We start from the raw sequence: 26,063 nt of genomic DNA, 5'->3' as shown, positions 1-26,063 counted from the left end.
CCACTTTGCATTCAACTGCTTTGGGAAGCAACAGTTATATTTTGACATAATGTAAGCTGATCATATTAGATTCATATATAAAATGAATCACCAAGCAATCTGTAATGTACACCAAATATAGCACAAATAGTACAGACGGAATATGTGACCCCATAAGACAAGGCTCAGTGTTGCTTTCTCCACCAGAGGGAGACATTTTTCATAAATATGGTCCTACAGAAAGTTGTATCATAAGAAAACATTGCAACCTGTTGAAACCAAATGAACGTCTTATATGCTGCCTCCAGCTGCTGCCCACCAACTACCTGAGAAAACTGATACAGATATTTTGTTTTTTGACTGTACCTCAATGTTTTACCAAAAAAAAAACTTTACAAAAACAGATTGTAAGTGTCAGATCTGCACACAATCCTATTCACAACACCTGTATTTATATCAATATTTAGAGGGTTTTACTCACCAGTTAAACAGTGCTCAAAAAATAGTCTCGCTTAGTCACCCAGATTTGTTCTGGAGTGACAACTAAACACCTACAAATAACAAAATGTAGCCACAGAGCATTCAGACAAATAAAATGTCATTTGATATCAAGGTCAACCCAGGCTTAGTGGCACAGGATGCCTGTGCTGGCAGTAAAAATAATTTGCCTTCAAAGACTTTTCAGGAGAAATATGGCTATATGATATATAGCTATAATGAGCAAGGCTTCCATAATCAAAGTGGTGCTATAATTTAAACCAAGAGATTAGCTGATACAATGGCTTAACAGGTATTGTGCGTCACCAAGCCTGTTCTTATTTCTGTTAGTGTGTGTGTGTGTGTGTGTATTCATAGACGTGTCACTGAGGGGAAACGCTCAGTCAGCTGGATGAGAAATAAGACGAGCCTTTGCAGTTTAAAACCCTTTTAAAACAGACAAAAGACCCAAAGCTCCTGTCCTCACCCTCACACTTTTTCATACACAGACAGACATGCACACCGACACACACTCACACAGACAATAAACAGACGTCTGGCTGATACAGTAAATGTATTATACTGCAATGCATCCCTAAATGTGCACACAGATCACATCAATATCAGATACTTTGTTTGAAGCTTCCCGTGTTTCCAGGTTTAGAGCGCTCAAATGCCACCAGCCGACCTCTGCTGAGCTGTTGAGCAATGCAAAGATGGCTTTTATTAATGTAATTCATCCTCTCTGAATAGCTGTGACCACAACAGAGGAGCCCAGTGACATCTGATAGGCTGCAGAAAAGGCCATTCTCCATCTAGAGAGGATGAGTCAGTGGCTCTGTTGGTTCAGCTCATCCCAGAGCAAAAGACACACAATGAAAGTCAATGACTTACAGGGTGGCAGAGTCACCACAGTCAACAGAAAACTATGTCTTCATTGCAATTAAAAGATGAAAAAAGGAACCGCATGCTTTGATGTTACAGGACATAGTTTGATTACATTGGTTTCTCCACATGTGTTTGTGATAACTAAAAGGAAAGGTCAGACATTGATGGCTGGCAGAGCTTCTGACTATCTGGCCTTCATCCTATGCAATGTAGAGCAACATGCACAGAATGTCTTACTAAATTTCTTAGTCATCTCTTAAGATTATTCTGTGGGAAAAAAAACTGTGCAGCTCCCTTTTAGAATTATTATCCACTTACTTTTCGCATTTCTTCATACTAGTTAAACTGCAAGCACATTTTTACCTTGTTGAATGTTTAACTTATCTGCTCCACACTGACCAAAAGACTATCTAGGTTATGTTTGCAAAATACCTGGAATGAATAAATCAGTGTACAAATTTCACACTGCTTCTATTTACCCTAAAACTAGCAGCAGCAAATTACACTCATTCTGTGAAAGTAAAATGAAAATAGTAGGGAATAAATGAGGAAATACAAACCCTTAAAATAAAGTGCTCTCTTTAAGAGCCAGAAGTTACTTTCACGCTGCCTTTATATACACACATGTATTAACATTTCCATAAAATGCATGTAATGAGTGAGTGCAGACATGTTTTAGACTTAGACGATCTGACTTCCAGAGTGTAAAATTGAAGTTGGTCTGGTCTGACCGAGTTTTCCTAACAAACTGACTCTGAAGCTGCTGGATATAGAGTGTAAAAATAAAGCTGCCTGTAATCTCTGCAAGAAGCAGCATGTTTACATGTTTACAACATTAAAGCACTAACTCACCAAAATCTACTGAATGCAGGAGTGTCAGGGATTTGATAAGAGTTTTAAATAATCTTATTTTAGGTTCTCTGGCAAAACCAATTTTCACACAAGTATGTTTGTCTGTGAAGAAGAGCAGGCAAGCTGTTATCACACAACACAGGTTTGAGCTGATGTGCTGCTGAAATATCTGACAACCATACATCTAATAAAAGACAAGCTGCTAGAACATACAAATACAAATGAGTGTATGAAAAGAAAACAAATAGGGCAAATGAATGAGATTTGAGAGTATCATCATCACAAACACGCACACAGCTCGATTTAGCTTGAAATTGAGGTGTCATTCAGTATGAGTAAGAGCACTGAGTGTATACCTGCTTGCTCTGATCTACAAACAAACCACCAGGTAAAAACTGCGCCTTTTATGTGTGTGTTTGTGTGTGTTAAGACATGCGCAAACATGTTTACCAGAGATGAGGGAGAAATGCATAAAGATGGAAAGGCCCTATCGACCTGTTTCATCTCACAATGTTCTCTACAGAAGTTTTGACATTCTGGATTGTTAATCTGCCTCATTTTCAACTTGGCAACAGCAGCACTGCAAACACCAACAGACTGACCACTTTGACCTGCAGACGGCAGAGAAAAAGGTTCCTGACAAAAGCCCTAAAAGCTAAAAAGCCCTGGGATGTTTTCTTTCACCACCCGCCCTCAGTTGCAATAAAAGGGGGTATTGTTTTAAAGCTGAAAACAGTCGCCTGCTCAGAGGTGTTACAGAAGTATGCTCTGGATCCGGCTTTCTCTGGGAAGGAAGGAAGGAGGAGAAATGTGATTTATTTAGTTAAAACTATTCATGAGGAGAGAAGAGAAAAGGTTAGAAAGTAGAGGAGGAGAGGGAAGGAAATAAGAACTGAGGAATAACAGAGAGAAGGGAGAAGGAGAGAAGAGAAAGGGTAGCAACGAGAAAAAGGAAGAAACAAAAAAAATCCAAAAGGAGAAAGAAAAAGAAAGAAAGAAAGAAAAGAGGAGGAGATGGGAAAGACTGGAATGGAAAGAAAGAATGAAAGGAAGGAGAAGAAGTGGAAGAGGAAAAGAGAGGAGAGGCACAATAAGGCTGTGAGTCATTTTAATCTATTTTGTCTGGAGACAGGCTCAGCTTACCATCAGCCCTTATCTCCGTGTACTTCCTCCTCCACATCAATAAACACGCTCCTCCCCACATGTACATTAAACAGTTGACAAACACATATTTAGCCCCAGCAAATTTAGCCCTCCCATCATAAATCTGACAACACCCACCTGAATTACAACAAAGATGTTTCCCTCTCTCTGGCTGTCTCTGCATTTACCTTATCCCTCTCCATCGCTTTCAATTCTCTCTCTGCTGCTGCTGCTCTGTTTTCCCCCCAGAAGGCTTAAAAGTCAATATTTGAGGATCTGTTGCAGCTCTTGAACACTTCAGAGAGCACAGAGCTCTGCTGTGAGCCTAGCCTTTAGCATGCTGTTTAGGAAAAGAAGCAGAGAGGGTCAATAAAATGGGACACAAGTGCTTCTTGTAGGGAAGTGTGTGTATGTGTGTGTGCATGTGTAAGTTAAATATCCTTTTGTACATGCTGCACATGTCGAAACGCAGGTCAGGTTTAGCACACATATATTAGTAAGGGTTTTCAAAACGCACACACACACTGAAGAAAAAAAAAAAAAAGAGAGAGTGAGCTCACAGATTTAAGAGCCACAGTGAAAATAATAATATCATAATAAAGCTTTCATTAGCTTTCAAAGGTGGCTCTGTGTCAGGCTGTAGAGGGTTTCCTGTAGCTGGCCTTAGGGAGCTGTTAGATGCCAGTGATGGAGCCAACAGGGCTGTCATAAGCCTGAATAGAGGGTCTAATGCGCACAGCATGCCGGTGATTACTCTACTGAACTGGATAATTACATTAGATTTATAAAAAGATGATATGGAACATTAGGTTCAAAAGTCTGGTAGTGGAGAGCTGTGTAATTTTACCCTGTTGACTGGCCTACAAAAGAGGAGTCATTATGGCATTGATGAACTTAATTACAATAGCACTTAACTAATAAATAATTGTATAAAATCATAATGACGCAGCAGCATCCCTGGTAACTAACTATTTAAAGGTGGTAGACATGTCTGACACAGTGACATCATAGATCAAGCCATCCATTAAAGCTTCTCCATACCTCACATATCGATTATTACCAGTGAGTCCTGGCAACTGGTTAATATTGCAGCCTCATACCTCTGGAAGCTCTGCTTTCCACAAGGGAATTACACTACAGATATGTTTGGATATTCAGGCTGCAAGTCAGGACAGGTAATTAATATAAAACTGAAACATCTGACATGTAACATTCATTCATTTGGTCTGTTTCATGTGTTTGATAGAGATTTAAAAAAGTTAAATGTTATGAGTCTTAAATTTCTAATTAAGTTCATTAAAACTAAGCATCACTTAAAGTTTTGCAATAGCTGACCTGTCCAGAGTGTACCCCTGCCTTTCACCCAAAGAGAACTGGGATAGGCTCCAGCAGATCCCTGTGATCCTAATTAGGAATAGGTGGGTGGATATGGATGGATTTGCAATAGCAGGTGAATGTTTTTTTTAAAATCAGCATATTACATTTATAATAGTAATAAATAAATGTGTGCTTAGATAGCATCTTTCAAAACACCCAGAGCAGTTCAACATACTGATGCTGTCTGGCAAAGTCATGTTTATTGTGTATATGAAAAGATGAGCAAAAACGCGAGTGATGCTAAAATTGTCCTCTTATCTGCACACCAAGGGACAAATTAGCAGGGAATTAAAAAGTTTATATCAAACAGATTTATCAGCAGTAGTGAACAGGCCAGACACTGAACCCCCAGCAGTAAACACAACATTCACTTGTTTCTCATACCAGGATACTAGTGATAAGCAGGACAATTATGCCATTATATCTGCCATGTAGGAGAGAAGGACAGGATGAGGGGGAACAGAATGAGAGGGGAGAGTGGGAGTAGACAGTAGGTTTGGTGTGTTGCTGTGTTTAGGATTTCATCGCCCAGACGACTACAGCCTAATCCCTAGAGACTCCTTTCTTACTTAGGAAATACTTCCTTCCATCAGACTGACAGAAGAAAAGATTTCTCGTCTCCAAACAGCTACAGTGGAAAAGAGAAGCACACTCCTAAGAAACATGCCAAAAGTCCTAGAGAGCTAAAAAAAATAAATAAATAAAGACACTGATGTTTTCATAAAAAGCTGCAGTGTGTTTGTGGTGAAATCCTAGCGGTTTCCTCTAGTATCAGTTTAGAAGGAATTTTTTCAGTCAAGCCTTCTGCACCAGTGTACAGCCCTAATTTGTGTCTGGTTTACCCTTGAGGTGGACATGTACATTATTTAAAGAAGTTTGGTTTAACTTGAGGGCTATGTCCAGAAAAAGAGTCTACTATGGCCTAAGCCATTCACTTAACATACCACCAAATCAAAGTAACATGGTTTGTGAGGAAAGCTCTGATTGTCTGATTGTCATGGTTTGTGAGGAAAGCTCAGTCTTCACTGTACACTGCTAACGTCTGTAAATCTTTTTAGCTGCACAGTCAGCTCTCCTACGCAAACATCACATTGAAACATTACTCTGCTGGTCTTCTCATAGCTCGACACTATGTAACGCTCTAAAAGCTAAAAAAAATAAATAAATCAAGCAATTTTGTCAAAGACACAGTTCCTGTTTTAGGGGTGTGCTGTGTCATCTAATCTAGAAAATGGCCCTAAGACAACAGCCAGCAGCCATAAATCTCCATTTCAAACGGGCACACAGGAGACAAACAATGTAAAGTGCTGGCAAGTGTGTGTATTTTTAGGGCTCATCTCTATGCAGTGAGTGGCTACAGTGCAATGTGTAGAGAATATAGATGTGTGTTTGAAAGAGAGAGAATTTAAGGCAGAGAAAGTCAGTGTGCATCAGTATTCATGTTGGCAGCTGTGTGTGTGTGTGTGTGTGTGTGTGTGTGTGTGTGTGTGTGTGTGTGTGTGTGTGTGTGTGTGTGTGTGTGTGTGTGTGTGTGTGTGTGTATGACTGCTGACGTCCACCTCTGGGACAAAGCAGAAGTGAAGAAGTATGTCACCCGATCTGGATCTCCTGAGGAGCAGTAAACTCAATGCACACACCAACATACATGCAGACTGAACGGGGTCATCAATCAGCCTCAGGTCAGACACTGTAACACTCTCCTGGATTGTCAGATGAGGATACTGGGTATGGAAATGACATTTATGGAAAAAAAAAAATAATAATAACTGTTTTGCATGTTTTGGGTTTGTGTTTTGAAATATTTTAACTAAAATAAACATTTAAAAGAGAAAAATTAGAGTTATATACCCCACTGTAGAAATGTAAGTGCAAATGACATATCAATAGATATAGGTTTTCAGAAATACAGTTATTTGCTTTCTGGATGAGACTGATGAAAAGATTAATTGCAGTCTCAAGTTTGTTAAATATTAAACTGTAACAATCAGCTGCTAAGATCTGCGTATCCTGGCCGTGTGAACTGACAAAATCCACCTGCCACCACCTCTCAAGCTTTATTTTTATTAAATTGGCTAATCTGTGCAAAAGACAAGGTGATAAAACAAATGCTGTTTCTTGGATAATATTTTTTGAGGCAACCAGCAGCCACTGCAGGAAGTCACAGTCACTGCACAATAAATAATCCAGCACATAACCCCTGGAACACCACACCATAGTTTCTGTATGAATGTAACAAAGAAGATATGTTAACTAGCTTTGCAGATGCTGATATGTGGAGTTTGTTACCCTTGAGAGCAGCTGCCTATCTGTTTGTCCTCACTTCCCTAAGCTAAGTTAACATGCTGCTGGCTGTATGTTAGATACAAGCCAGACAACTAATAAGCAGATCCTCCAAAATGTCAAACTACTCCTGTCAGTGCAGAGAATGATAATAAGATTAGAAAAGTGCGACGCTAACCAGCATGTCTTACACAGGAGCTGCAATGGAAGACATATGGAAAAACAGCCATAGTTAGTCTGAGTACATTGTCTCTTTGCAGCAGCCCCAAACGCCTGGATTGTTGAAGGCTATTGACTCTGAATAATGCTGCTTCCCTCTAAATCCTCATCCTCTGACTTCAAACAGTGTGCAAAAACTTTCAATAGAATCTGGCATCCTCCCAGCTTTCTCTCCATTAGTCGCTTATTCTTCTTCTTCTTCTCATTCTTTTTCACTCTGTCCTCCCCTGGATCAACTGTCCAACCCTGAATCACAAAACCAAGTCCAAATTCTGTGGGAATCTCAAGGAGAGGCCCCTGCGTTGGCTGGCATACACACACTCCTTTTCTAAGAGCAGCAACAAAGAAGGCATATGCCTGTGGACCCATTGGACAAAAAGTCTGCTAAATAAAAGGTCCCACACAAATGCACAGGGAGCAGGTTAGAGAGGAACAGAAGGCCAGATGTAAGAATCAACCTAAGAAATCTTGGAAACAAACACAGCTTCCACTCAGTATATTTCATTTATTTTTAATGTATTGATCACATATTTATCTTGCCAGGTCTGCATGGCTGATTGCTACTCGAATCAGTGTTTTTACTACAATTCAAGCACGTACAACATGCAAGAACAAAAACATCTAAGAGTATTCTCTGTGGACAGACTGGTTGTTTGAGAGAGTTGTGGGAAAACAAGACTACACAGAAACAGTTTCAGACCCTTTTTTCAGTTGCCTGCCTTACATGAGCCTGATGGACAGCTGTCTAGACAGGCCATATAAGAGCTTTCTTTTTACTGGCACTATACGTCTGTAAATACAACAATCTGAGCACATGTTCCTGCATTTTACACCCAAAACTGCAGTGATTTTCAAATGAGCTCCGAGTGTTTCGAAAATACTGTCTGAACACCAGACAAAGCAGCAAAGCTGCTGCTGTTCTAGAATGGTGTTCATGCTGCACCATCTGTATAGACATAAACGTGTTAACAATAAAAAGTGCTAACATGTGGTTGTGTACCATGATCAACCTAATTTTGCAAGATAGCTAGGACACATTTTCTAATGAGAGCTAAACACAAGTACAGCTGAGTCCATCATCAGGTATTTGGTCGTAAACCAAAAGCACTGGCCAGATTAAGGGATCAACAAAGATATTTCAATTCATTCTGTTGATTGACATGTGACTGTTGATTGTTTTGACATATCTACTGTGGAGATATTTTACTCAAAACCACAAGTGTCAACCTTAATCAACCTGGCACTACAGCACAGGATCAATAATCTCTGTCTTCTCAGAGTCATCATTTTTCCAATCCATCTAATATATGCTGAGATATTTCACACAATAAGTGAATGTTTCAAATGGATGGCGGCACTGGAGGAACATCAGGAATTCACCAAAGTCATAAAGGTCATAAGGAGTTATCAACTGGGTACAACGAATGCTGAAATATTTACAAATATGTCACTTGGATGGCATTACTTGATATCCCCAAATAATTTGTATGAGGTGAACCTGAACATAAAATTCATATCAGTTATGTCACACATCTTATATTATGGCATCAGGTGTTTTTTTCCCCATAACCGGTATCACATTTTCTTTTGACGTAATAAAACAAAAAGCAGCTTCCATGTAAGACAACCTGGTGTTTCTTAAGGGTGTAACATGAGGAATGTTGATTTTCAAGACAAAAGATCCTAAAATCCGGAGCCCTATAAAAAGCAGCATATTTTCCCTGACTAAGGCGAGCAGCCAAGTTGTGACCAACTTAGAAACTTTACTGGAAGAGAACAGTATGTTACTGTAGTCAGTGATGCAGCACTGCTCAGGGCTGGTCACAGCAGAATATCTGTGCTTGGGAAGAAATTACTGTTTTGAACGGGAAATTCTTGGAGAAGTGTGGATTGCAAAGATGCAGTTAGGTAAGTGTGGTGACTGCTCCGGCACTGCTTTTGGAACAACTTTTTGTGCAACATCCCATGAACAGCAGTCTGGGTAATACAATGAAATATTAAAGCAAGAAGTGTGTTCATCCAAAAATTCCGATTTCAGTAACATCAGTAGAAATGAGCCAAATTAAATCTTTGATGTCATTAGAAAACCATTTTAGGCAGTATTATCCACGTGCCAACAGTAGAATTATTTACTTTTACGACACCAGTTATTCGGTGTTAAATATATAATTATGTTATACCATTACTTTTACTGAAACAATTGCACGGAGTAAGACGTGTTTACTTTTCTCAGTTTGACAACCATTTTACACTTTAGTCCTGTAAAGTATATGTTTGCATGTTTGTTGATACAGATTTTTTAGTGCAAATCATTAGCTGATTAGAGGATCATTATCTATTCATGAAAGGCAAAGATAATGTTATTTCTACAGGTACATGCAAACTGGGTTATATTAGCAATTGTGTCCATTCAAGTGTTGCAATTCTTTCATGTGTTGCACCACAAAGAATTCTATATGTAGTTCTGGTGACTTTAAAGCCTGTTCTACTTTTGGCAGTTTTATTGTGGCTTTAAATATGTTTGCTCAAACTCTGTGTCTCTCAAGATGAGGAGTAGGATTGAGATCTTGTTACTGAAAGGCGTTTTCATGATATCCTGTTGTGACAGAGACAAAGGTTCAATTTTGTGGCACAACTATGCTCAGATTGCACTGCTCCAAAAACAGCTGTATTCTAATGAAATTCTGCAAAGAAACGATTCTCTTGTGCAGGGCCAGTGGAAAGCTTCAGCCCGTCAGCAGTGTGTGCGCCCAACCATGTTCTGTGTAGACACTCTTTAGGTCGTGCATTTGTTGACACTTAGATTAATGTCTATTGTAGAACCTGGGCTCAACTGCCTATCTAAAAGAGAAGGGTAATACTTTTAAAATATCCTTTTTTTTTCTTCTATAGTGTGTCGTTCACAATTTTTGTGGAACAATATTTTTTGCTGATTTTGCCAAAATAAATGACATCCACACCCAAAAAAGTTTTCAGTTTTGATATTAAAGTCATGAGTGAAACACGGACAAGGAATATTTGCTGCTTAATCTTCCAGACACTGTCCAGGTAAAATACATAAAAAACACAAACAAAAAACAGCCATGTGCAGACATGCTCTTGTTCTTTCGTTTTGGTTTGGTTTGGTATTTGCAATTTTCCTCTGAAGTGGAATGTAGCAGCTTCAAGGCACAGAACAAACCATTCAGGAGTAGCAGGAAAAGCCACAGATAAAGTAGCCATGTGTAGTCATATCTGGACATCTGGTTTGAAGCTAATTCTTAGGGTTACTCTTCACCTGTTCTAGATTTCACACCAGAATAAAGTACTTTTGAAATAAGGATCATCAAAAATATACTTGCAAAGATGTACCATGTAAAATTCTCAGGTGGAGAAGACGGGTTGTAATGCAGTACCTGCCTCAAGGCCCAAACAACTTTGCAATCAATAAACATGGGCCGTGGGAGCCTCCAAGAGCCTGCAGCCCCAGGACAGTTGCCCAGTTCATCCAACTGGTAATCAAGCTTTTCCTCGAGGGACTAGTATTTGGCTTGAGTCTTCTTATCAGGTATTAAACAGTACAACATGAATATAGTGCATGAGCCAAATACTGTTACATCAGTCATCAGTAATGACCCAGATTAATGATTTCAGTCCATAAATTCAAGCAGAACAGCTTTACCATTCAGCTCCATTCAGATGTCTAAAATATATTCAGATTGTAAATGTGGAAAAGCTCAAAATAAAAGATGAAATGTTTTTTTATGAATTGATAAAATTTCTGTTCCTACAGTGTTTTAGCATAAACTTTAAAAGGACAGTTTTTCTGAACTCATGAGGAACTGAAATTTTGTAGAAATATGGGTTTGACAGAACAGCAATCTAACCTGGTATCACCTCCCTTTCAGATATCTTGCTTGTGGCAGATAAGTTCTGGCATGATCACAGTGTACAGTTATACATTCCTGGTTTTCACAGCATTGAATTTTCATTTCTTTATAGTCAAAATTGCCAAAGATAAAGCTCCAACTTATCTCTGTGTCTTAACGCCACTGGATGTGCCTCAGAGAGAAGCATATTATAGATAGTGAAATATGTTACGATCCGAGATGTACCCCTTACATAATATGGGTCTCTGTGTGCTGACTTTACTGGAGTAAACACAACCAAAACTTATGGACTGGAATAGAAACTCCACTACAAGAACATCATCTGTCTAATCAGCAGCAATCAAAACAACTTTTTCCTCTCCTCCCTACTGAGAACTCCTTGTTTGGCGCTGAGTGTGCTCTACTAATTTGATAACTGTGGGGCGACTGCCATTCAACCATGTTCCTTTTTCCAATTCAAAAGGGTAAAGATGTGCAGTGGATCTTTTAAAAGCTGTCAAACAAAAACACAATTAACAGCTATGAGTGCGAACAGCAAGTCTCAAGAACAACAGGCCTGTTTTCCACTTGAGTGACACCAATCCTTAGTCCAGACTGTTGGATCTTATATTCATCAGCGCCACTTGCATCCCCAACAAAACAGTAGCGGGCAATTAGAAGCAATAGAAATAAGGGAGAAAAAAGCAAAGGCTGACTGACTGCGTCTGCTGGGCTATTGTTTTGGATTCCTGTCATGTCAACTTTTTTTCTTCCCAGGCTAGAAACCAAAATGACACCCTGACTGGAAAGAAGACCTCAACAAGAGAGTTGATGGTCACAACAGCTTCCTGCCTCAGACATTCAAGTGACAGCAGAATTAAATGTACATATTTATTAAACAGCTGGTCTCAACTTGGTGATGAAGGAGTCAGTGTTGAAGGCCTTAAGATGAATTAAAAAAAAAAAAAAAAAAGAAAACCAACAACATATTATCCCCTGTATCAATTTATCACATTTTGCCTGTTTTCTTATGAAATACTAAGTAAACCTTTAAGTTTGACATGAAATCAGATCCAGTCTAGCTGCTTCCGTTTCCAGCCTTTATGATATGCTGAACTAACCAGCTGCCGGAAGTAGTCCGTTATTGAGCTTCGAGAAACAAATTGTTCTTTTAAAAGTTACAAGCCAATGGTTAGCACTACTGATTTTAAACTACTAATAAGTTTATGGTTTTGGTGACATAACAGGACATTCAAATGTTAATTATTCAAATAATTAAGTTTTACTGAGTGTAGGCAGAAATGTGAATTCTATCATCCAGGTTCAACGGGACTATGACTGACTGCCACACCAGGCAGATTATAACAAAATGCTTCCCTTACATGACTTAGGAAAAGAAACTGATTACGGTTTCTACATAAACTGGAGTATCTATCTGACAGCTTTCCATATAGTTCGTCCCAGAGGAAGAAATTGTTTTGATCTGGTGATCTCAGTTTAGCTGTGATTCGAGTGGGCCTCCTCAGACACACTCTCAGGCTTCTCAACAGCTGATTCATAAAGGGCTCTGTTTAAGTTTTATTTGACTCCTGCCCCACAGGGCGCTGGGATTGCACAGGCTGGTTGCCATGGATGTAAGACAAACCTGTGCTGGATGAAAAAAGATCTCCCCTGAAGCTCTGCCCAGCAGGATGCATACTTGTGCATTGTGTGGACGACGTGCAGAAACCTCACAACCAGTGAATGAAAACATGCAGTCCTGAGAGACTTACTGGCAGCCGAGGAGAGGGAGGGGATATGAAGTGATGTGCTGGAAAGCTCAAAGGCCGTCTGCTTGACAGTACGCCGTCAACTAAGACTTTGTTCTTTGTATTTTTTCTACCCATGTTGCCCACCTATTTTCTGGCTGTGAAATGACTTGAAAGGCAGCGGTCAGGTTCAGTTAAGGACGAGATATTGAAATGTGTCACATTTCTCTGAAGAAAAGATGAAAATGTAATGAGCTATTACTTTGAAGCTTTACTCAGAACTAACAGCTCAAACACTTGTTTTCATTATATTAAAGTATCGAGTGTTTTTTTACACAAAAGAAAGTCTTGAAGATTTGTTAAACTGTGGCACATTACAAGCAAAAACGATGAGCTTCAAGTCCCCCAGCAAAAAATATTTTAAAAGGCATTACACGGGTAAGTTGTATTTCTCGGTGTCTCCGGAGTGTTTCAGACTGTTATCCATCTGCATTCCTCTAATTTCTTTATCCCCAGCTGCATCATATAAAGATGCCTAATTGAAGGCTTTGCAAAACAAATGGCCACATTAGCCTGCCCCCTTTTAACTCGTCCTCCTTCCAGTCAGTGGCCATAATGCATTAGACACTCTGCTCATTCTCTGTTATCTCTCAGATTTCAGTGCGGGCTGCCAATCATTTGGAGACTAAATCTATGAGACTTACCGTTCTGCACAATCCCCACCCAACCACCTCCTAAACAAAATCTTTCCTATTGATTCTCCTCATGTGTTCCACAGAAAAGTTTATGGTGATGCAGAATAGTAATACTGCAAGTGCTGAGAGCAGCCAGTCAACATAACATTTTGCTTCTATATCATGATGATCCGGAAGGTTATTGGCCCTTTTCCACTACTGCTATAATCTCAAAACACTCAAAACAAAACCCGTAGCTGAACAGCATTAAAAAAACAATTCATCAGCAGTGAACACTTCCCATACAAGAAAAACAGATTAAATACGTAACTTGCCTCTTTGTGCCTGCAGATTAACAGCAAAACTGTTTCTCCCTGCTTCCCATTCATGGAGCCACATTGAGTTCTTTCCATGTCACAGATGCTCTTAAAACGTCTTGAGCCAAATAGGACAATGCCGCATGGGTGGCTCTAAGTATGTGTATGTGTATGTGTATGTGTATACGTGCGTGAGCAAACTGACATGGTAGTCTCAAGTGAAAATGTTCGCATCAACATTCAAACAAGTATCAGCTTTCATGAGCACAGATTTACTTAAACAGCAAGTCAAACAATAACAAACAAGTGGGAAGGAATCGTTTAGTTTGTTGTAAACATTTTCTACATATGAAAATTAGTTGACATTACAAAAAAATTTTTGTAACCCTATGTTGTCATGACTACACACATATATCTCTCAGATGATGTGTGTGTGTGTAGTCATGATAACATAGAGTTACAAAAATAAATAAATAATAATAAAAGCCCTAAAAGGGCAGACAGAGGCTTTTTCACAACAGAGCAATGTGACCTGAATTCACATCTCAGATATTTTGCTTGTGACAGATAAGTCTTGGCATGATCACAGTCTGCAATTATTCATTCCTGCGTTTCACAAAATTGTACTGTCATTTCTTCTTTGCTGTTAAAAATATTAAAAGAAAAATTTTTTTTAAAATTGCTGAATTTAAAAAGACTAAAAAGATGCATACAGTTCTCATGAGAAAGAAATGCATTGAGCACTTTTGTTAGACATACAAGGATACACATAATTTGTCTTGGTGTGTTTGGTTGGCTGCTAAAAAGAAAAGTCCACAGAGGACATTTAACTGATCACTTTTTTTGACATTCTTTTGATGGCCAACATTTTTACGAAGAAGTCGTTGGTTAGGTCATTTTTCCAAAAAAAAAAAAAAAAAAAAAACAAACATTCGCTACTGTTTTTGAGGGGAAGGTGTTAGAAGAATAAAGAATAAAGAAACAACCTGAGCATGGCAACTTGCATGGCAGCTTTTCTTTGGGCTGAAATCACAGCAGGATAGTGACACATAAATAAATAAATACATAATGATTTTACACATATAAAAATCAGCAAAGTTAGAGACTGATGTTGTGACTGCAATATGTGCCTTTCATTTCTGAACATCTGTTGCCACTTGAACTACTGCAGCCTGTATGTTGGGAGCAGCCGCCAATGTTTGTTGACTGATGAGAGCTGATGTTGACAGGGAACTCTGTTTGATTTGGCAGGGGCGCACACTGGCTGCCATTTCACAAATGAAACTGCAAGTGCTGCTTATTTTATAACTATTTTCAAATCACCACCAGCTCCTGCAACCTCGTTTGACTGCTGCCCCATGTGGAAAAAATTCTTAGTTTCTGCAATGTTAAGAGAACTTTAAGAGACAGACAGAAACACATGCATTCAGAAATGTAATCAGGAGTCTAAATGCAAACGACAACTTGATCCTATTAACAAAGTTAAAGTCAAAGCTAATATACTGCAGATTGTGCCACAGGGCTCCATAAACACATCAGTGAGCCACATTGTTGCAGTGTGCAATATGATCCCTCATTACAATGAACATGGGCACTGTACCTTCATTTTAATTCAGTCCTGGAATCACTATCCTGCTGCCATAAAAACCAAATCTGTAACAATCATTGCCCGAAAATAGTCCACAACAAAAGCACTTTCTACACCTGTTTGAGTAAAGTTTGACTAAAACAACAGTGTATTTGCTTATGTAGCAACTAATGGCCTTGGGAATGAGCACAACAGAGTCAGTCGGAAAGGACTGGGAGATGAAGTTGTCTTGGTATGGTTCTTTTCGTGACATTTGTTGACAACAAACATATAAAACACCAGTTTTGTCCTTTAAAACCCCTGCACGCCAACAACATTCATAAGGTCAGCAATGTTTGCAACTGATTCACGTTTACAGTATTTTAAAAGTGCCATGCTTCATAAACTTCAGCAGAAATGCTAAGTATTTTAGTTCAACTTCAAAAGCTGAGCACACACATCAAACATCTGATGACAAAAACAGGGCATTGCCCCTGCAAACCACAACTAAAACACTGTGATCATGTGAGACTCTCCTATAAATCATTTGAGTTTAGGAGGAGGATAACAGCACGTCTTTAAACTCAGAGACATCGTTAAAGTGAATTGGCTTAATGATACGTCTGAGATGTACATTCAAATCCTAAGCTCTGTATTTGTTGCCCACCCAATGCAGCCGTCATATGACAGCTATCAGCTTAAATAGCCCACACTGGGCAGGGAGAGCACACAAACTGACTCATTCACTGTTTTTACAGCACCCACACAAACGCTAGCTCTTCGACGTACACTCCGACTTGGAATCACACAATCATCGTCACACACTCGATTATCCACATAAACATTTGCACTCTCTGCATGAGCATGTGTTTACGAAATTTTAACCCTTACAACAGTGATAAACACACAAACTAGTTAACTCTTACCTTGAAAAACGGCCACATAGCGTGAGATGAGAAGTTTGAGGCTGATGCTGGATGTCTGGAATAGGTTCTGGATGTCCCTTCGGGCCGCCACCTGATATTTCTCCTCCATCTTTTTGGTGCAGCACGTCAGGTTCTTGGACATGCAGACCTGAAGATCTGACCCTAAGAGTCATTGAGTTTAAATGTTATGATGTGAAAACATTATAAGCAACAGCTTGGCTTAAAAGGTATAGTCAAATATAAGTAATGTTAAATGACTAGTTCACCTTTAAGACAGTGTGTCTAGTTTACTGCCTTATTAACCTGCATTTAAAAAGTAATTTAAATGTGAGGTGAACATCATACTTTTTATCAAGATGAGAACGCATTTGGATTTTGAAAATGCATTTTGGATTTTGTACCATCAGTACAGGTGCAGGATGTTCTAGGTTTTTCAAACATCAAGTACTGAGTTTGCAGAGAAACTACTGCTTAACTGGAAGACTGGAATATAAGACTAACACATGGAAGTGTAAATTAGGGCAAGGGATTTGCACTCTCTCTTTAGGGTGTTCCACTTTCTTTTACACATTCCAAAGAAAGTCAAGTGGATTTGACACCCTAAACTGCCTGAAGGTATGGATAAGTAAATGTGTCTAACTATCTCCTGTATTATCTGTCTGGCAAACTGGCAACTGTCCAAACTGCCAAGCATTTTTCCCCTATTGAAGCATTCATCTGTTGATGTCAAAGTGTAAAGTTATTCTAAGTCATCCTGTGGGAAAACATTATGGTCTGATTCAAATTATATGCCAATTTATCGAATAGCTGTTTTGACATTTCAGAAAAAGCCAATGTCAACCTGTTGTCAGGGGAGAAATCAGGGGATCACTAAAGTCAGGAGCATTCATCCTTTGGGAACTATTAATGTCCGTACACAATTACATGACAATCGATGTATCTATGATATCTCACCCTGGGCAAAACAGCTTGACTGCCATCAAGGAGACACACTACCAACTAAACTAAGATCAAGTTGTATACACAGCACAGAAGGATGATGCCTTCTATTACAATCTGTTCGAGGAACGGGAAATTAATTATGCCTGTGAAACCTCAGCAGTTGATTCCAAAGCCAAAATGGTGGCAGACATATCCAAAACATCAGGTACAAAGACATACAACACGTGTGTTTTTCTAGCAGTGCACATGTTAGAAAAAGTGAAGAAAGAAAACCCAAACATCTAGATCCTGAGGGAAGATCTGAGTCTGGGTTTTATTGCCCCACCAAGTGATGTCTCAGATTTTCCACTACGAACAAATGTAAGCAATTTGCGCACATAGGGGACAATCAAAACATCTTAAAAGTGACCAAAAACGAGGCAAATGCCTCTCCGACATGCCCAGGCAGAGCATGTAGAGCTGCTGCCAGAGACCCTATCAGCTCCCTGCGAGGTTTGAGAGTGATGAGGGAGCAGAACAGGCAGCAGCACACATGGAGGAATTCAGACTCTTCTAGATAAGACAACATGAAAGCACCCTAGGTCCTGCTTTCTTAACCTAATGCACCCAAAAACTATTTCCACTTCCAACAGCTTTTATTTGGCTGAGGTGATAGACTTCTGACTTACTGTGCTCTGACCTAAACTGAAGGCTGTTTGGCACTTCTTATCAGGCAGGCAGCATCAAACATGGAAACAGCTCTCTCTCAGATTCCTCGAATTTCTGGAAGTTATTTTTCACAACACCAAACTCAATTATGTTTAACTTCTAACTAGAATTACCTCTACCTCTTACTATCTCCCGCTGCACTATTTCAGTACATTAATCTGAATCCATCAAGGAAATGATTTACATGTTTTCAATGTCACCACACACACTTGGACTTAGAAGACCTTTCTGCTACTGCCAGAAAGGTCACTAGTGTAAACAACAGTGGCTTTACAGGGTCAGCAGTTACTGAATCAGGAGCTTATCATTGCTTAAGCTGGCACCCACTGCACAAAATGTATTTCAAACTAAGTGGGTTTCAGCTTGCAGTTCTGCAAAGAAACAGCACAGAGATGTAAATCCATGAAGTCACACAGGCTCATTTAAGGGGCAATAGTGGGTGATGGCATTATAAGGGTTATTTAGAGGTTTAGGAGGCATTTGAGTTTTTTTTTTTGTTTGTTTGTTTTTCTCAGTTGAATCTGTTTCCTCCAACCAGCTGAGGAAATGAGTGACGGAGTTTATAGTGAGGAGTTTGTGGCAGAATGGCAGTCAACAACATTAAGATTTACTTTTCCCAAGAAGAGCAGAGACAGCAGCAGTAGCAGCAACAGCAACATGCCATCCAGTCAGTGACAGCCCATTTGAAATATCCACACCCATAATTCACTGCAATCTTGTGCAGAACTATCATGTTGGATTACATTACGGGTGGTGTTTAGAAAGTTAAGTTTACCTAAGTTTATACAAAATAATTCCTGTTTATCCGCACAAGCCACATGCCTGCTTCAGTCAGCTGAAGAAGCAGGGCTTGGTTTCTTTTTCATCATGACCAACAAGTCATCGCAGCAGCTTTAGTTCCTAGGACTAAAACAGCATATTTTACATTAGCCAGTGCTAATGCATGTTATATAGTGAGGTAGATGATAAGTGATGCCTTTCACAGGCTGTAGAAACCTATTTCTATTGCTACAACATGGGTTGTATATTATCCAAAGTAGTAAAGATTTCAACATATACTATGAATCTGACATATTGTTGAACATAAATTACAGATACAAAGATTAGATAAGAGATGAACACATTTCTGTGAGTTGTGCTCTTACAATAATTTAAGATACATAGCCAGTTATATTTCCTCTAATGAGTCTAAAAGTCACACAACCAGGTCAGATTAAAGCTCTCCGGTTCTGCTGTGTATATTATTATGGTGACACGAGTCTCTAAAATGTGTTTAAAGGGGTGTGTTGTGTGACTACAAAGAGCACTTAAAGTAACCAGAAAATGACTAGTTCAAAGGCAGTTAATGACCTCTACAGAAGGTAATATGGTGCCGACTATATTTCGCAGTCTGACATGTTGATGCAATGGTTGCTATGAAAATGTAGAGTTTATTTAAAAAAAAATTTAAAAAGTAAAATAAAATCTACTTGTTAGTTTGTGTGAATTTGACAAACAAACAAACAAACAATACACTGGGAGTCAAACTCCAACATACCTGGTCTGGGACTTAAAGGCAATAACTGGCTTGGTCCAATTTGCCTGAGTTGGAAAACTTTGCGCACTTCGTCGCATTTGTTGGGGCTTCCAAACCCTAATCCACAGCACCACGCTAGGAGGAAGATGTAGTTCGTCCACAGCACACCCATTTCAATAAAACACCGGGGTTAGACTCTCAAATAAGAAGCCGGTTTGGAAGTGAAGGATTCGCCTAAACGTACAGACCAGGTCTCAGGTGAGTCCCCTCCGCATTTCAGGATTCAGCGTTGACCACGTGGTGTTAGTTTCTTTCCAGGAAACTGTGCAGTTTATCATTTACATCCAGACAGGAGGCAAAGTTGCTTCAGCGAGACTTGTCTGAAAACGAAATGTTGTACAAGTTGGTTGGACCGACGACAGAGGCGGTACCGTAGCGTTACCTGCACTCATCGCCTGCATCTGCGGCAGACCCGCAGTCTGACAGCGCCATCGAGTGGACGTGTTTTCAAGACCGACTTATCTTATATTGACAGGTAGGGCCTACTATGTATTTATGTAGTAAATCCAAACACACAACTCACTTTAAAACAGAAGGGATTTTATTGCTTTAAAGGGGGATTAGTGTCGTGGATTTTGAGGAATTTATTCCTGGCTGGAATTATAAAGTTTTGTCATGTCGATGTAAAATCTATCCATTACCTATACCTGCTTATTCCTAACCAGGGTCACGGGGATCTGCTGGAGCCTATCCCGCTCTCTTTGGGTGAAAGGCAGGGGTACACCCTGGACAGGCCGGGTCCCTGTAAAATCCACATACTAAATGGCATTTGACTTAAATGCCTCAAACGGTATTTTTGCAAGATTTTAGTTACATTCTTTGACTATTGACAACTGTCAGACTTAAGACGTTAAAAAATAGGTTATTCAATTCAATCCCATGCTCATGTGTTATTTAAATATTTTACTTATTAAAAAATAAAATAAAGGGCTGTTTTCCTGTACAGTGCATAGAAGTTTTGTCATTTATCAAGTCACAAGCAACTTTTAGGAGTTTGTGTCAAAGGTTTCTGTACATTTAGAAGAATGTGTTTATTTCATGAAACTGATCAATACACTTGGTTCACATATTGAGCCCAACTACAAAGCTATAAGCCCAAACCTAAAATCAGTACATTCAGGCACTATAATAGAAACTTAAGCTCACTTCATAAACGTATTGTGCTTAGTATGTTAAGTGCTGATATACAAAATTAATGTTTGAGTGCTCCACTTAGTCATTCTCTATAAGCAATACTGCATTTGAGTGATAAACTGGTGACCCACAGGGCATATCTAAAATGTCTACCTGTAAAGATTAGAGCATGCAACCTGCAAAACCAGTTGGGTTGCATGAGCTTAGTGTGATCATTTTTACACCACTTATAATTCTGGTAAACTCTGATCAACTTTACAGACAACTTTTGACTTATTAAAACTATGTTATCAAGGATTCAAAACTCTGAAAAACAAATTAAAATCCAGTTAAGATATTGGCTACATCAACTACATTCTAACTCAAAACATATGTAACTTAACACCCGCAACTGTCAACCCATGAACAGTAAGAACTGAATAATAAAGCAACCAAAGAAAGTGCACAGATTTTATTGTATTTCAAATAGCATTACAATTAACCAATTTAAGACATCCTCCACTTCAGTAACTGCACATATTTCACACAAACTACACTAGCCAAACCATATATGAACATTCAAATTTAGTGCTGCATTTTTCTAATCAACATTCAGGTCAGGAGGATCCAGGTCAGCTTCATCTCCTCGTTCCTACACAGGCCGGGACAAGTGCAATACCTTCAGGTACACAGCATTGCTACTAATCCCCACCTGCACGGGAAAGGACATTTCCAAACATCCAAATTGTCAAAACACATACAAATACGTGCAAACATCCACTATGTAGTTTTAAAAAAAATAAATAATCCAACTCAGAACACAATTCATCAACCTAGTCAGTTTTGCATGGATTTGCACAGCAAACATCAGTTAAAGCTGAATGCAAACCAGCAAAACTGACCAAGTGACGATCAACAGATAAGTCTTGATTGCAGATGCAAACTTCAGGAAGATGCAGTTAGTTAGAAATACTTCAAGTGCTTACATTGCAGTAGATAAGAGAAATACACTACCTGCACTATAAGCACTTTAGTACTGCTGAAACTGAGGTCACTGCATGAAAAACTGGCAAATACTCCTTGTTTTCAAACACCATTAAAGGTGTATTATGCAAACAGATTGTGTTTAATGTGACACCCTCAAAACCAAAATCTAAACAGGTGGAGAGCAAGCAGGCCACCATCAGTTTTGCATAGATTTGCACAACTCATCTATTCTTGTAGTGCAACTATGCAAAACTAGCAGAGAACTGCAAGATATTTAAGCCCAATTAGAAATTAAAGATTGTGTGGTGCCGCATATCACAGCCCCTTATGCCAGAAGGAGCACTTAGGGCAGTAGGTGCTAGTCTATTTCACTATCTGCACTAGATGCACCTTAGCACAAAGACAGTACTTCAAATGACAAGTAACATCAATGAATCCGCACATCAGTGTCAGGGTATTGCTGTAAGTGCCTCCACTGCAGTAGATATTACATAGTACTACCTGCACTGTAAGCACTTTGGCAATACACAAGACATTGCTGCCCCCCAGCATCATGGGAAAGGCGGTCACACTGCCCCACATCTAGAGCCCTGCACTTCATGGTGAATCTGAAAAGAAGGAAAACAGAGGATGGCTCATTAGAGACAATGAAGACGACTTTTTTTGGAACAGCAACAAGTTACATGCACAACTTTGGTGTAAGACGCATGAGTAACCAACTACAATCACAACAAAAACAACAAAACAAACAATAGGGAATCGCATTTCCTAAAATAAAGTGTGGCTGGTTAATCGACGATTGCCATGAGACTGAAATAAGACGCTCTGGTTCGCCGCAGCAGCACGAGGTCAGTGAAAACATGAATGAGCAGCTCAGCCTGCGGGACGTCTCGGCCCGCGTTCCGGGCGACACCAGCGCGCCTGCGCAGTGCACGGTGCTGTTCACCCCTCCCCCATCGCCTTTAACATGGCGCCGCGAAGTGCGCCAACCATAGCATAAATTACTCTAAACAAATCACGCTAAACGCAAACATAGCATCGCACACTGAAACGTCCAACCGTATGTAGTTTGTGTTGGGGGAATAGCGGGGCCTGCGGTGCTGGAGCTCCTAGAAAACGAGGTTACAGTCCATGCAGGCACGGGTGCTAGCAGCACACCGCAGGCTGAGCCTAGCAGCTGCGAGCTGGGTTAGCCTGATGAAAACTCGGTAAACCGTGTTAATGGTGCTACAGCTACCGTAGTCTTCACTGGAGATGGTATACGAACAGCCAGGGTGTTTGAAGCAAAAAATAAAAAATAAAGTTAACTCAATTTGTACGTCGTCTTCCCAAGCTAATAAAATTAGCATGGAGTTAGCGACACTGGTTAGCCGTTAGCCAACAACAAGCGAGCACACGGTAGAAAATACACCAAAGGCTGGATCAGCAGCTCTAACCCACTCTTCCCTTCACCACATGTCCTAATAATGTCATGTTTGTGCCCGCTACACCAAACCACCACCCTCAGCGTGTCCGGCTAGGCTAGGCAGGCTAAGCTAAAACGCGCGGCCTAAAGCTGCCCCATGTGCTGCCGCTTTGTTCTGGGGGGCACTTTAACTCACACACCACTGAGCAGCAAATTAAGCACATTCACAAAGCCACTCTTCAAATATCGGACTAGCGTGTTGATACAAACTCAGGGGGGTGTTTTAACAATGTTGGATGTTTTTCCGACTCGTTGCCAAAGCGCATCGGGGAGCGCTCGGGACAGCTTTTCAAATCTCCCTCATTCCCTCAATGGTGGAGCCGAGGGGGCTGCCATGCGCCTCACGTTACACTGTTTTCATCGCCAACACATCGTTTATGTGTTAGTGTTTGGACATCCCCGCGGACACGACATCAAGACGCGTTAAAAACAGACGTAAAACACACCGTTAAGTATTTCATTCACCAAAGCAGGGGTTCAAACCCGAACAGAAACCAGACTTCCTCGCCGATAAACATGCGCTCGGTAACGTTAGACACTCACCAGCCGAAATCCACCATCTTCGCTCACTTGCTTGGGCTGCCGTGTGCTCTCCTACCGACAAAAGAGAGAATAAATACGTAACTATCCCGAAAACTTTTCTACCGGCGGACAAAAACGGAACATAAGGTGAAATCCGAGCCGATCGTGAGTCAATTTATGGCCCAGAAACGCTGGTTAAAAATGATTGCGGGGTTAGGAAAGTGGCGCGAAGGCGACCAGTTGGTAACCATGTGGGTGAATGAAGGGCGGCTCCCACTGAACGTAAATATCTAGCTACAACCCCCAACTCTCCATTAGCATACATAAACTACGGTACTTCCGACACACAGCCCCATCCAGCCTGCCTCTCCCAAGGAAGGATCAGATCACTGCTGTTCTCCTTAATTAGAAATATTATGCACATGTATAATGCTAAACGGTCTGCTTAGACACAAACTTTCACGGCTGTTTAAAGCAGTGTACTATAATGAAAAATACAGCGCCTTATATCGTAGTTTTCTATTTGATCGAAATAGTGCGGTTGACTAGTAAAACTGCTCTCTGCTGACCACGTTTTACTCAGTTTCTGTATGCTCGGTAAACTGCAAAAATAAAACCACTAATTAACCTGTTGCTCCTCCAGCACATTGATATCATATATAAAGAAATCATGTTAAATAATGCATAGGCCTGCTAATAAATATGTATACATGTGTTTAATTTTTGCAGAGAAAAAAAAAATTTTGTCTTTCTGAAATTATGCACCTTCAAGCCTACAGCTTTGTAAACTGATTCAGATCATTTTTAATTATAAAACTATTTTAGTTTTGCTCTTAGAAATGTGAAAAAAATATAAATTAAATAAACAAAAAAGTATATACTATAAAAATACAATAATGAGTGCATTCATTGCATCCATTACCACCCCAGAGTCTGTGTGAACAGTGGGACTGAGGTCTGTTAAAAGAGTTTATTTTCTGGCAGCAAATCTTTTCTTCTAAAAAGAAAAAAAGTGCAAATTTTCAAAGAAAGATTTTGTTCATAAAATCGTGACAGGTTAACAGTGATGTCAGCTTACAGTGGATCTTTTAAAATTTGATTTTGAAGAAGTTATTTCAAGATGATCTGTAAAGAGACAGCAATGAACACGTAGTTTAAGGGTGTAAAGGTGTAAAGGTAACTTTTTAAGGAACACTTCAACAACAAAAAAATGTCCCCAAAATATGTTACTGGAGTTTTACAAAATAAGCTCCAAAAACTGATTGGAAGCAATATGACTTTGATGCAATAGCAAATCTAAAGACACAGTATGTAAAAATTAAAACTGAACAACATAAACAAGTTTTTAAACTGTTGACCTTAGTAAAACAGCTTTTAACATTAGTCTGGGTCAAGGCAAATTACACCAGTACTTGTCTTACATTTGTGATACAATTACGATATTTGGCTTGTGCAGTGTGAAAAATCATGGTAATTAAACTTTTAATTGCCATTTGTGATTATTCAATTTAAATTTCATCTTGGCCATATATTCACAGTAAAAAGGCTCATGTGCTGGTTTTATATTTCTCTCAAATTTAAAACAAAAACCTCTGGTTGTGGAGACTTTATGACCAAAGGCATAAGTCAGCAGAAGAGCAGTTGAGTACATTGACAGAGTAGGTCCTCAGACAAGATATAGGGCCTAGACTGAACACACCATACTTTACTGCATCTGATTAAATGTAAAATCTTTCTGAGCACTTTAATAGTAGATTCATGTGAATGTGTGAAACTAAAGAATTGTTAATACTTTACACTCTTTATGAAGCAGAGACCACCGGCCTCCAGTACATGCTTCAGATGCTTGCTACACTCTATAAAATTGACTTTTCTACCTTTTTGCACAATAAACTGTTTGTGGACAGTTATAAAAATAAGCTCCCAAAATCAGTGTTTTTGTTTTTTTTGAGGAGTAGACCAGGATTTTGAATTTACACTTTGATCAAAAAAGAGTTAGAAAATGGTGCATGTAAAGTGCAATGTTGTATTTTCATTTTATTATACCTCCCCACATTTCAGAGGGAAATATTTTAGTTTGTACTCCATTGTGTTTATCTGACTGTTAAGTCTTACATTAAAAAAAATCATATAAGCTTATAAAATATAATACAACACAAAACCACTTAGAAAAAAGAAGCATTGCTTTTGGGTTCACTTATGTTTCAGCTCTTTATGAGACGCTGCATTTCAAACAAATGGACATTTCCCTTCTAAGTTTCTCATGTGGTTTCATTTAAATAATTGTTAAATGCACTAACAAGAAATAATAACAAATATTTCCATTGTTGCTGTGTTTTAAAAAGTTTTCTTCCAGCACTGAAAGTTGCTCTACAAGTTTCCCTGTACCTTTAAGAACACCCCATCAAAAACATCAAAAAAAAAAAATCCTTCCAAGGTGTTGAAACAATTATAT

General features: G+C 39.4%; 1 protein-coding gene and 1 long non-coding RNA gene across 2 annotated transcripts in view; both read right to left on the bottom strand.

Moving 5' to 3' along the window:
- gpc5a (glypican 5a) overlaps positions 1 to 19,827 on the bottom strand; it is a 110,958-nt gene extending 91,131 nt beyond the window's left edge. Inside the window, exons 1-2 of the mRNA XM_026320101.1 lie at positions 19,483 to 19,827; positions 16,296 to 16,457 (exon numbers count right to left, since the gene is read on the bottom strand). Coding sequence (XP_026175886.1) covers positions 16,296 to 16,457; positions 19,483 to 19,633 — 313 coding nt within the window. The 5' untranslated portion in view covers positions 19,634 to 19,827. The remainder of the gene's footprint in view (positions 1 to 16,295; positions 16,458 to 19,482) is intronic.
- Positions 19,828 to 21,091: 1,264 nt separating this feature from the next.
- Positions 21,092 to 23,920, bottom strand: LOC117152625 (uncharacterized). The gene is made up of 2 exons (XR_004463026.1): positions 23,630 to 23,920; positions 21,092 to 22,229 (listed from the first exon to the last, which is right to left on the bottom strand). It is a non-coding gene; the product is annotated as an uncharacterized LOC117152625 (long non-coding RNA).
- Between the last annotated feature and the right edge of the window lie 2,143 nt (positions 23,921 to 26,063).

This window comes from Mastacembelus armatus, chromosome 3 (genome assembly GCF_900324485.2).
Source record: "Mastacembelus armatus chromosome 3, fMasArm1.2, whole genome shotgun sequence".
NCBI lineage: Eukaryota > Metazoa > Chordata > Actinopteri > Synbranchiformes > Mastacembelidae > Mastacembelus > Mastacembelus armatus.
This window is presented reverse-complemented; position numbering and strand designations above follow the sequence as displayed.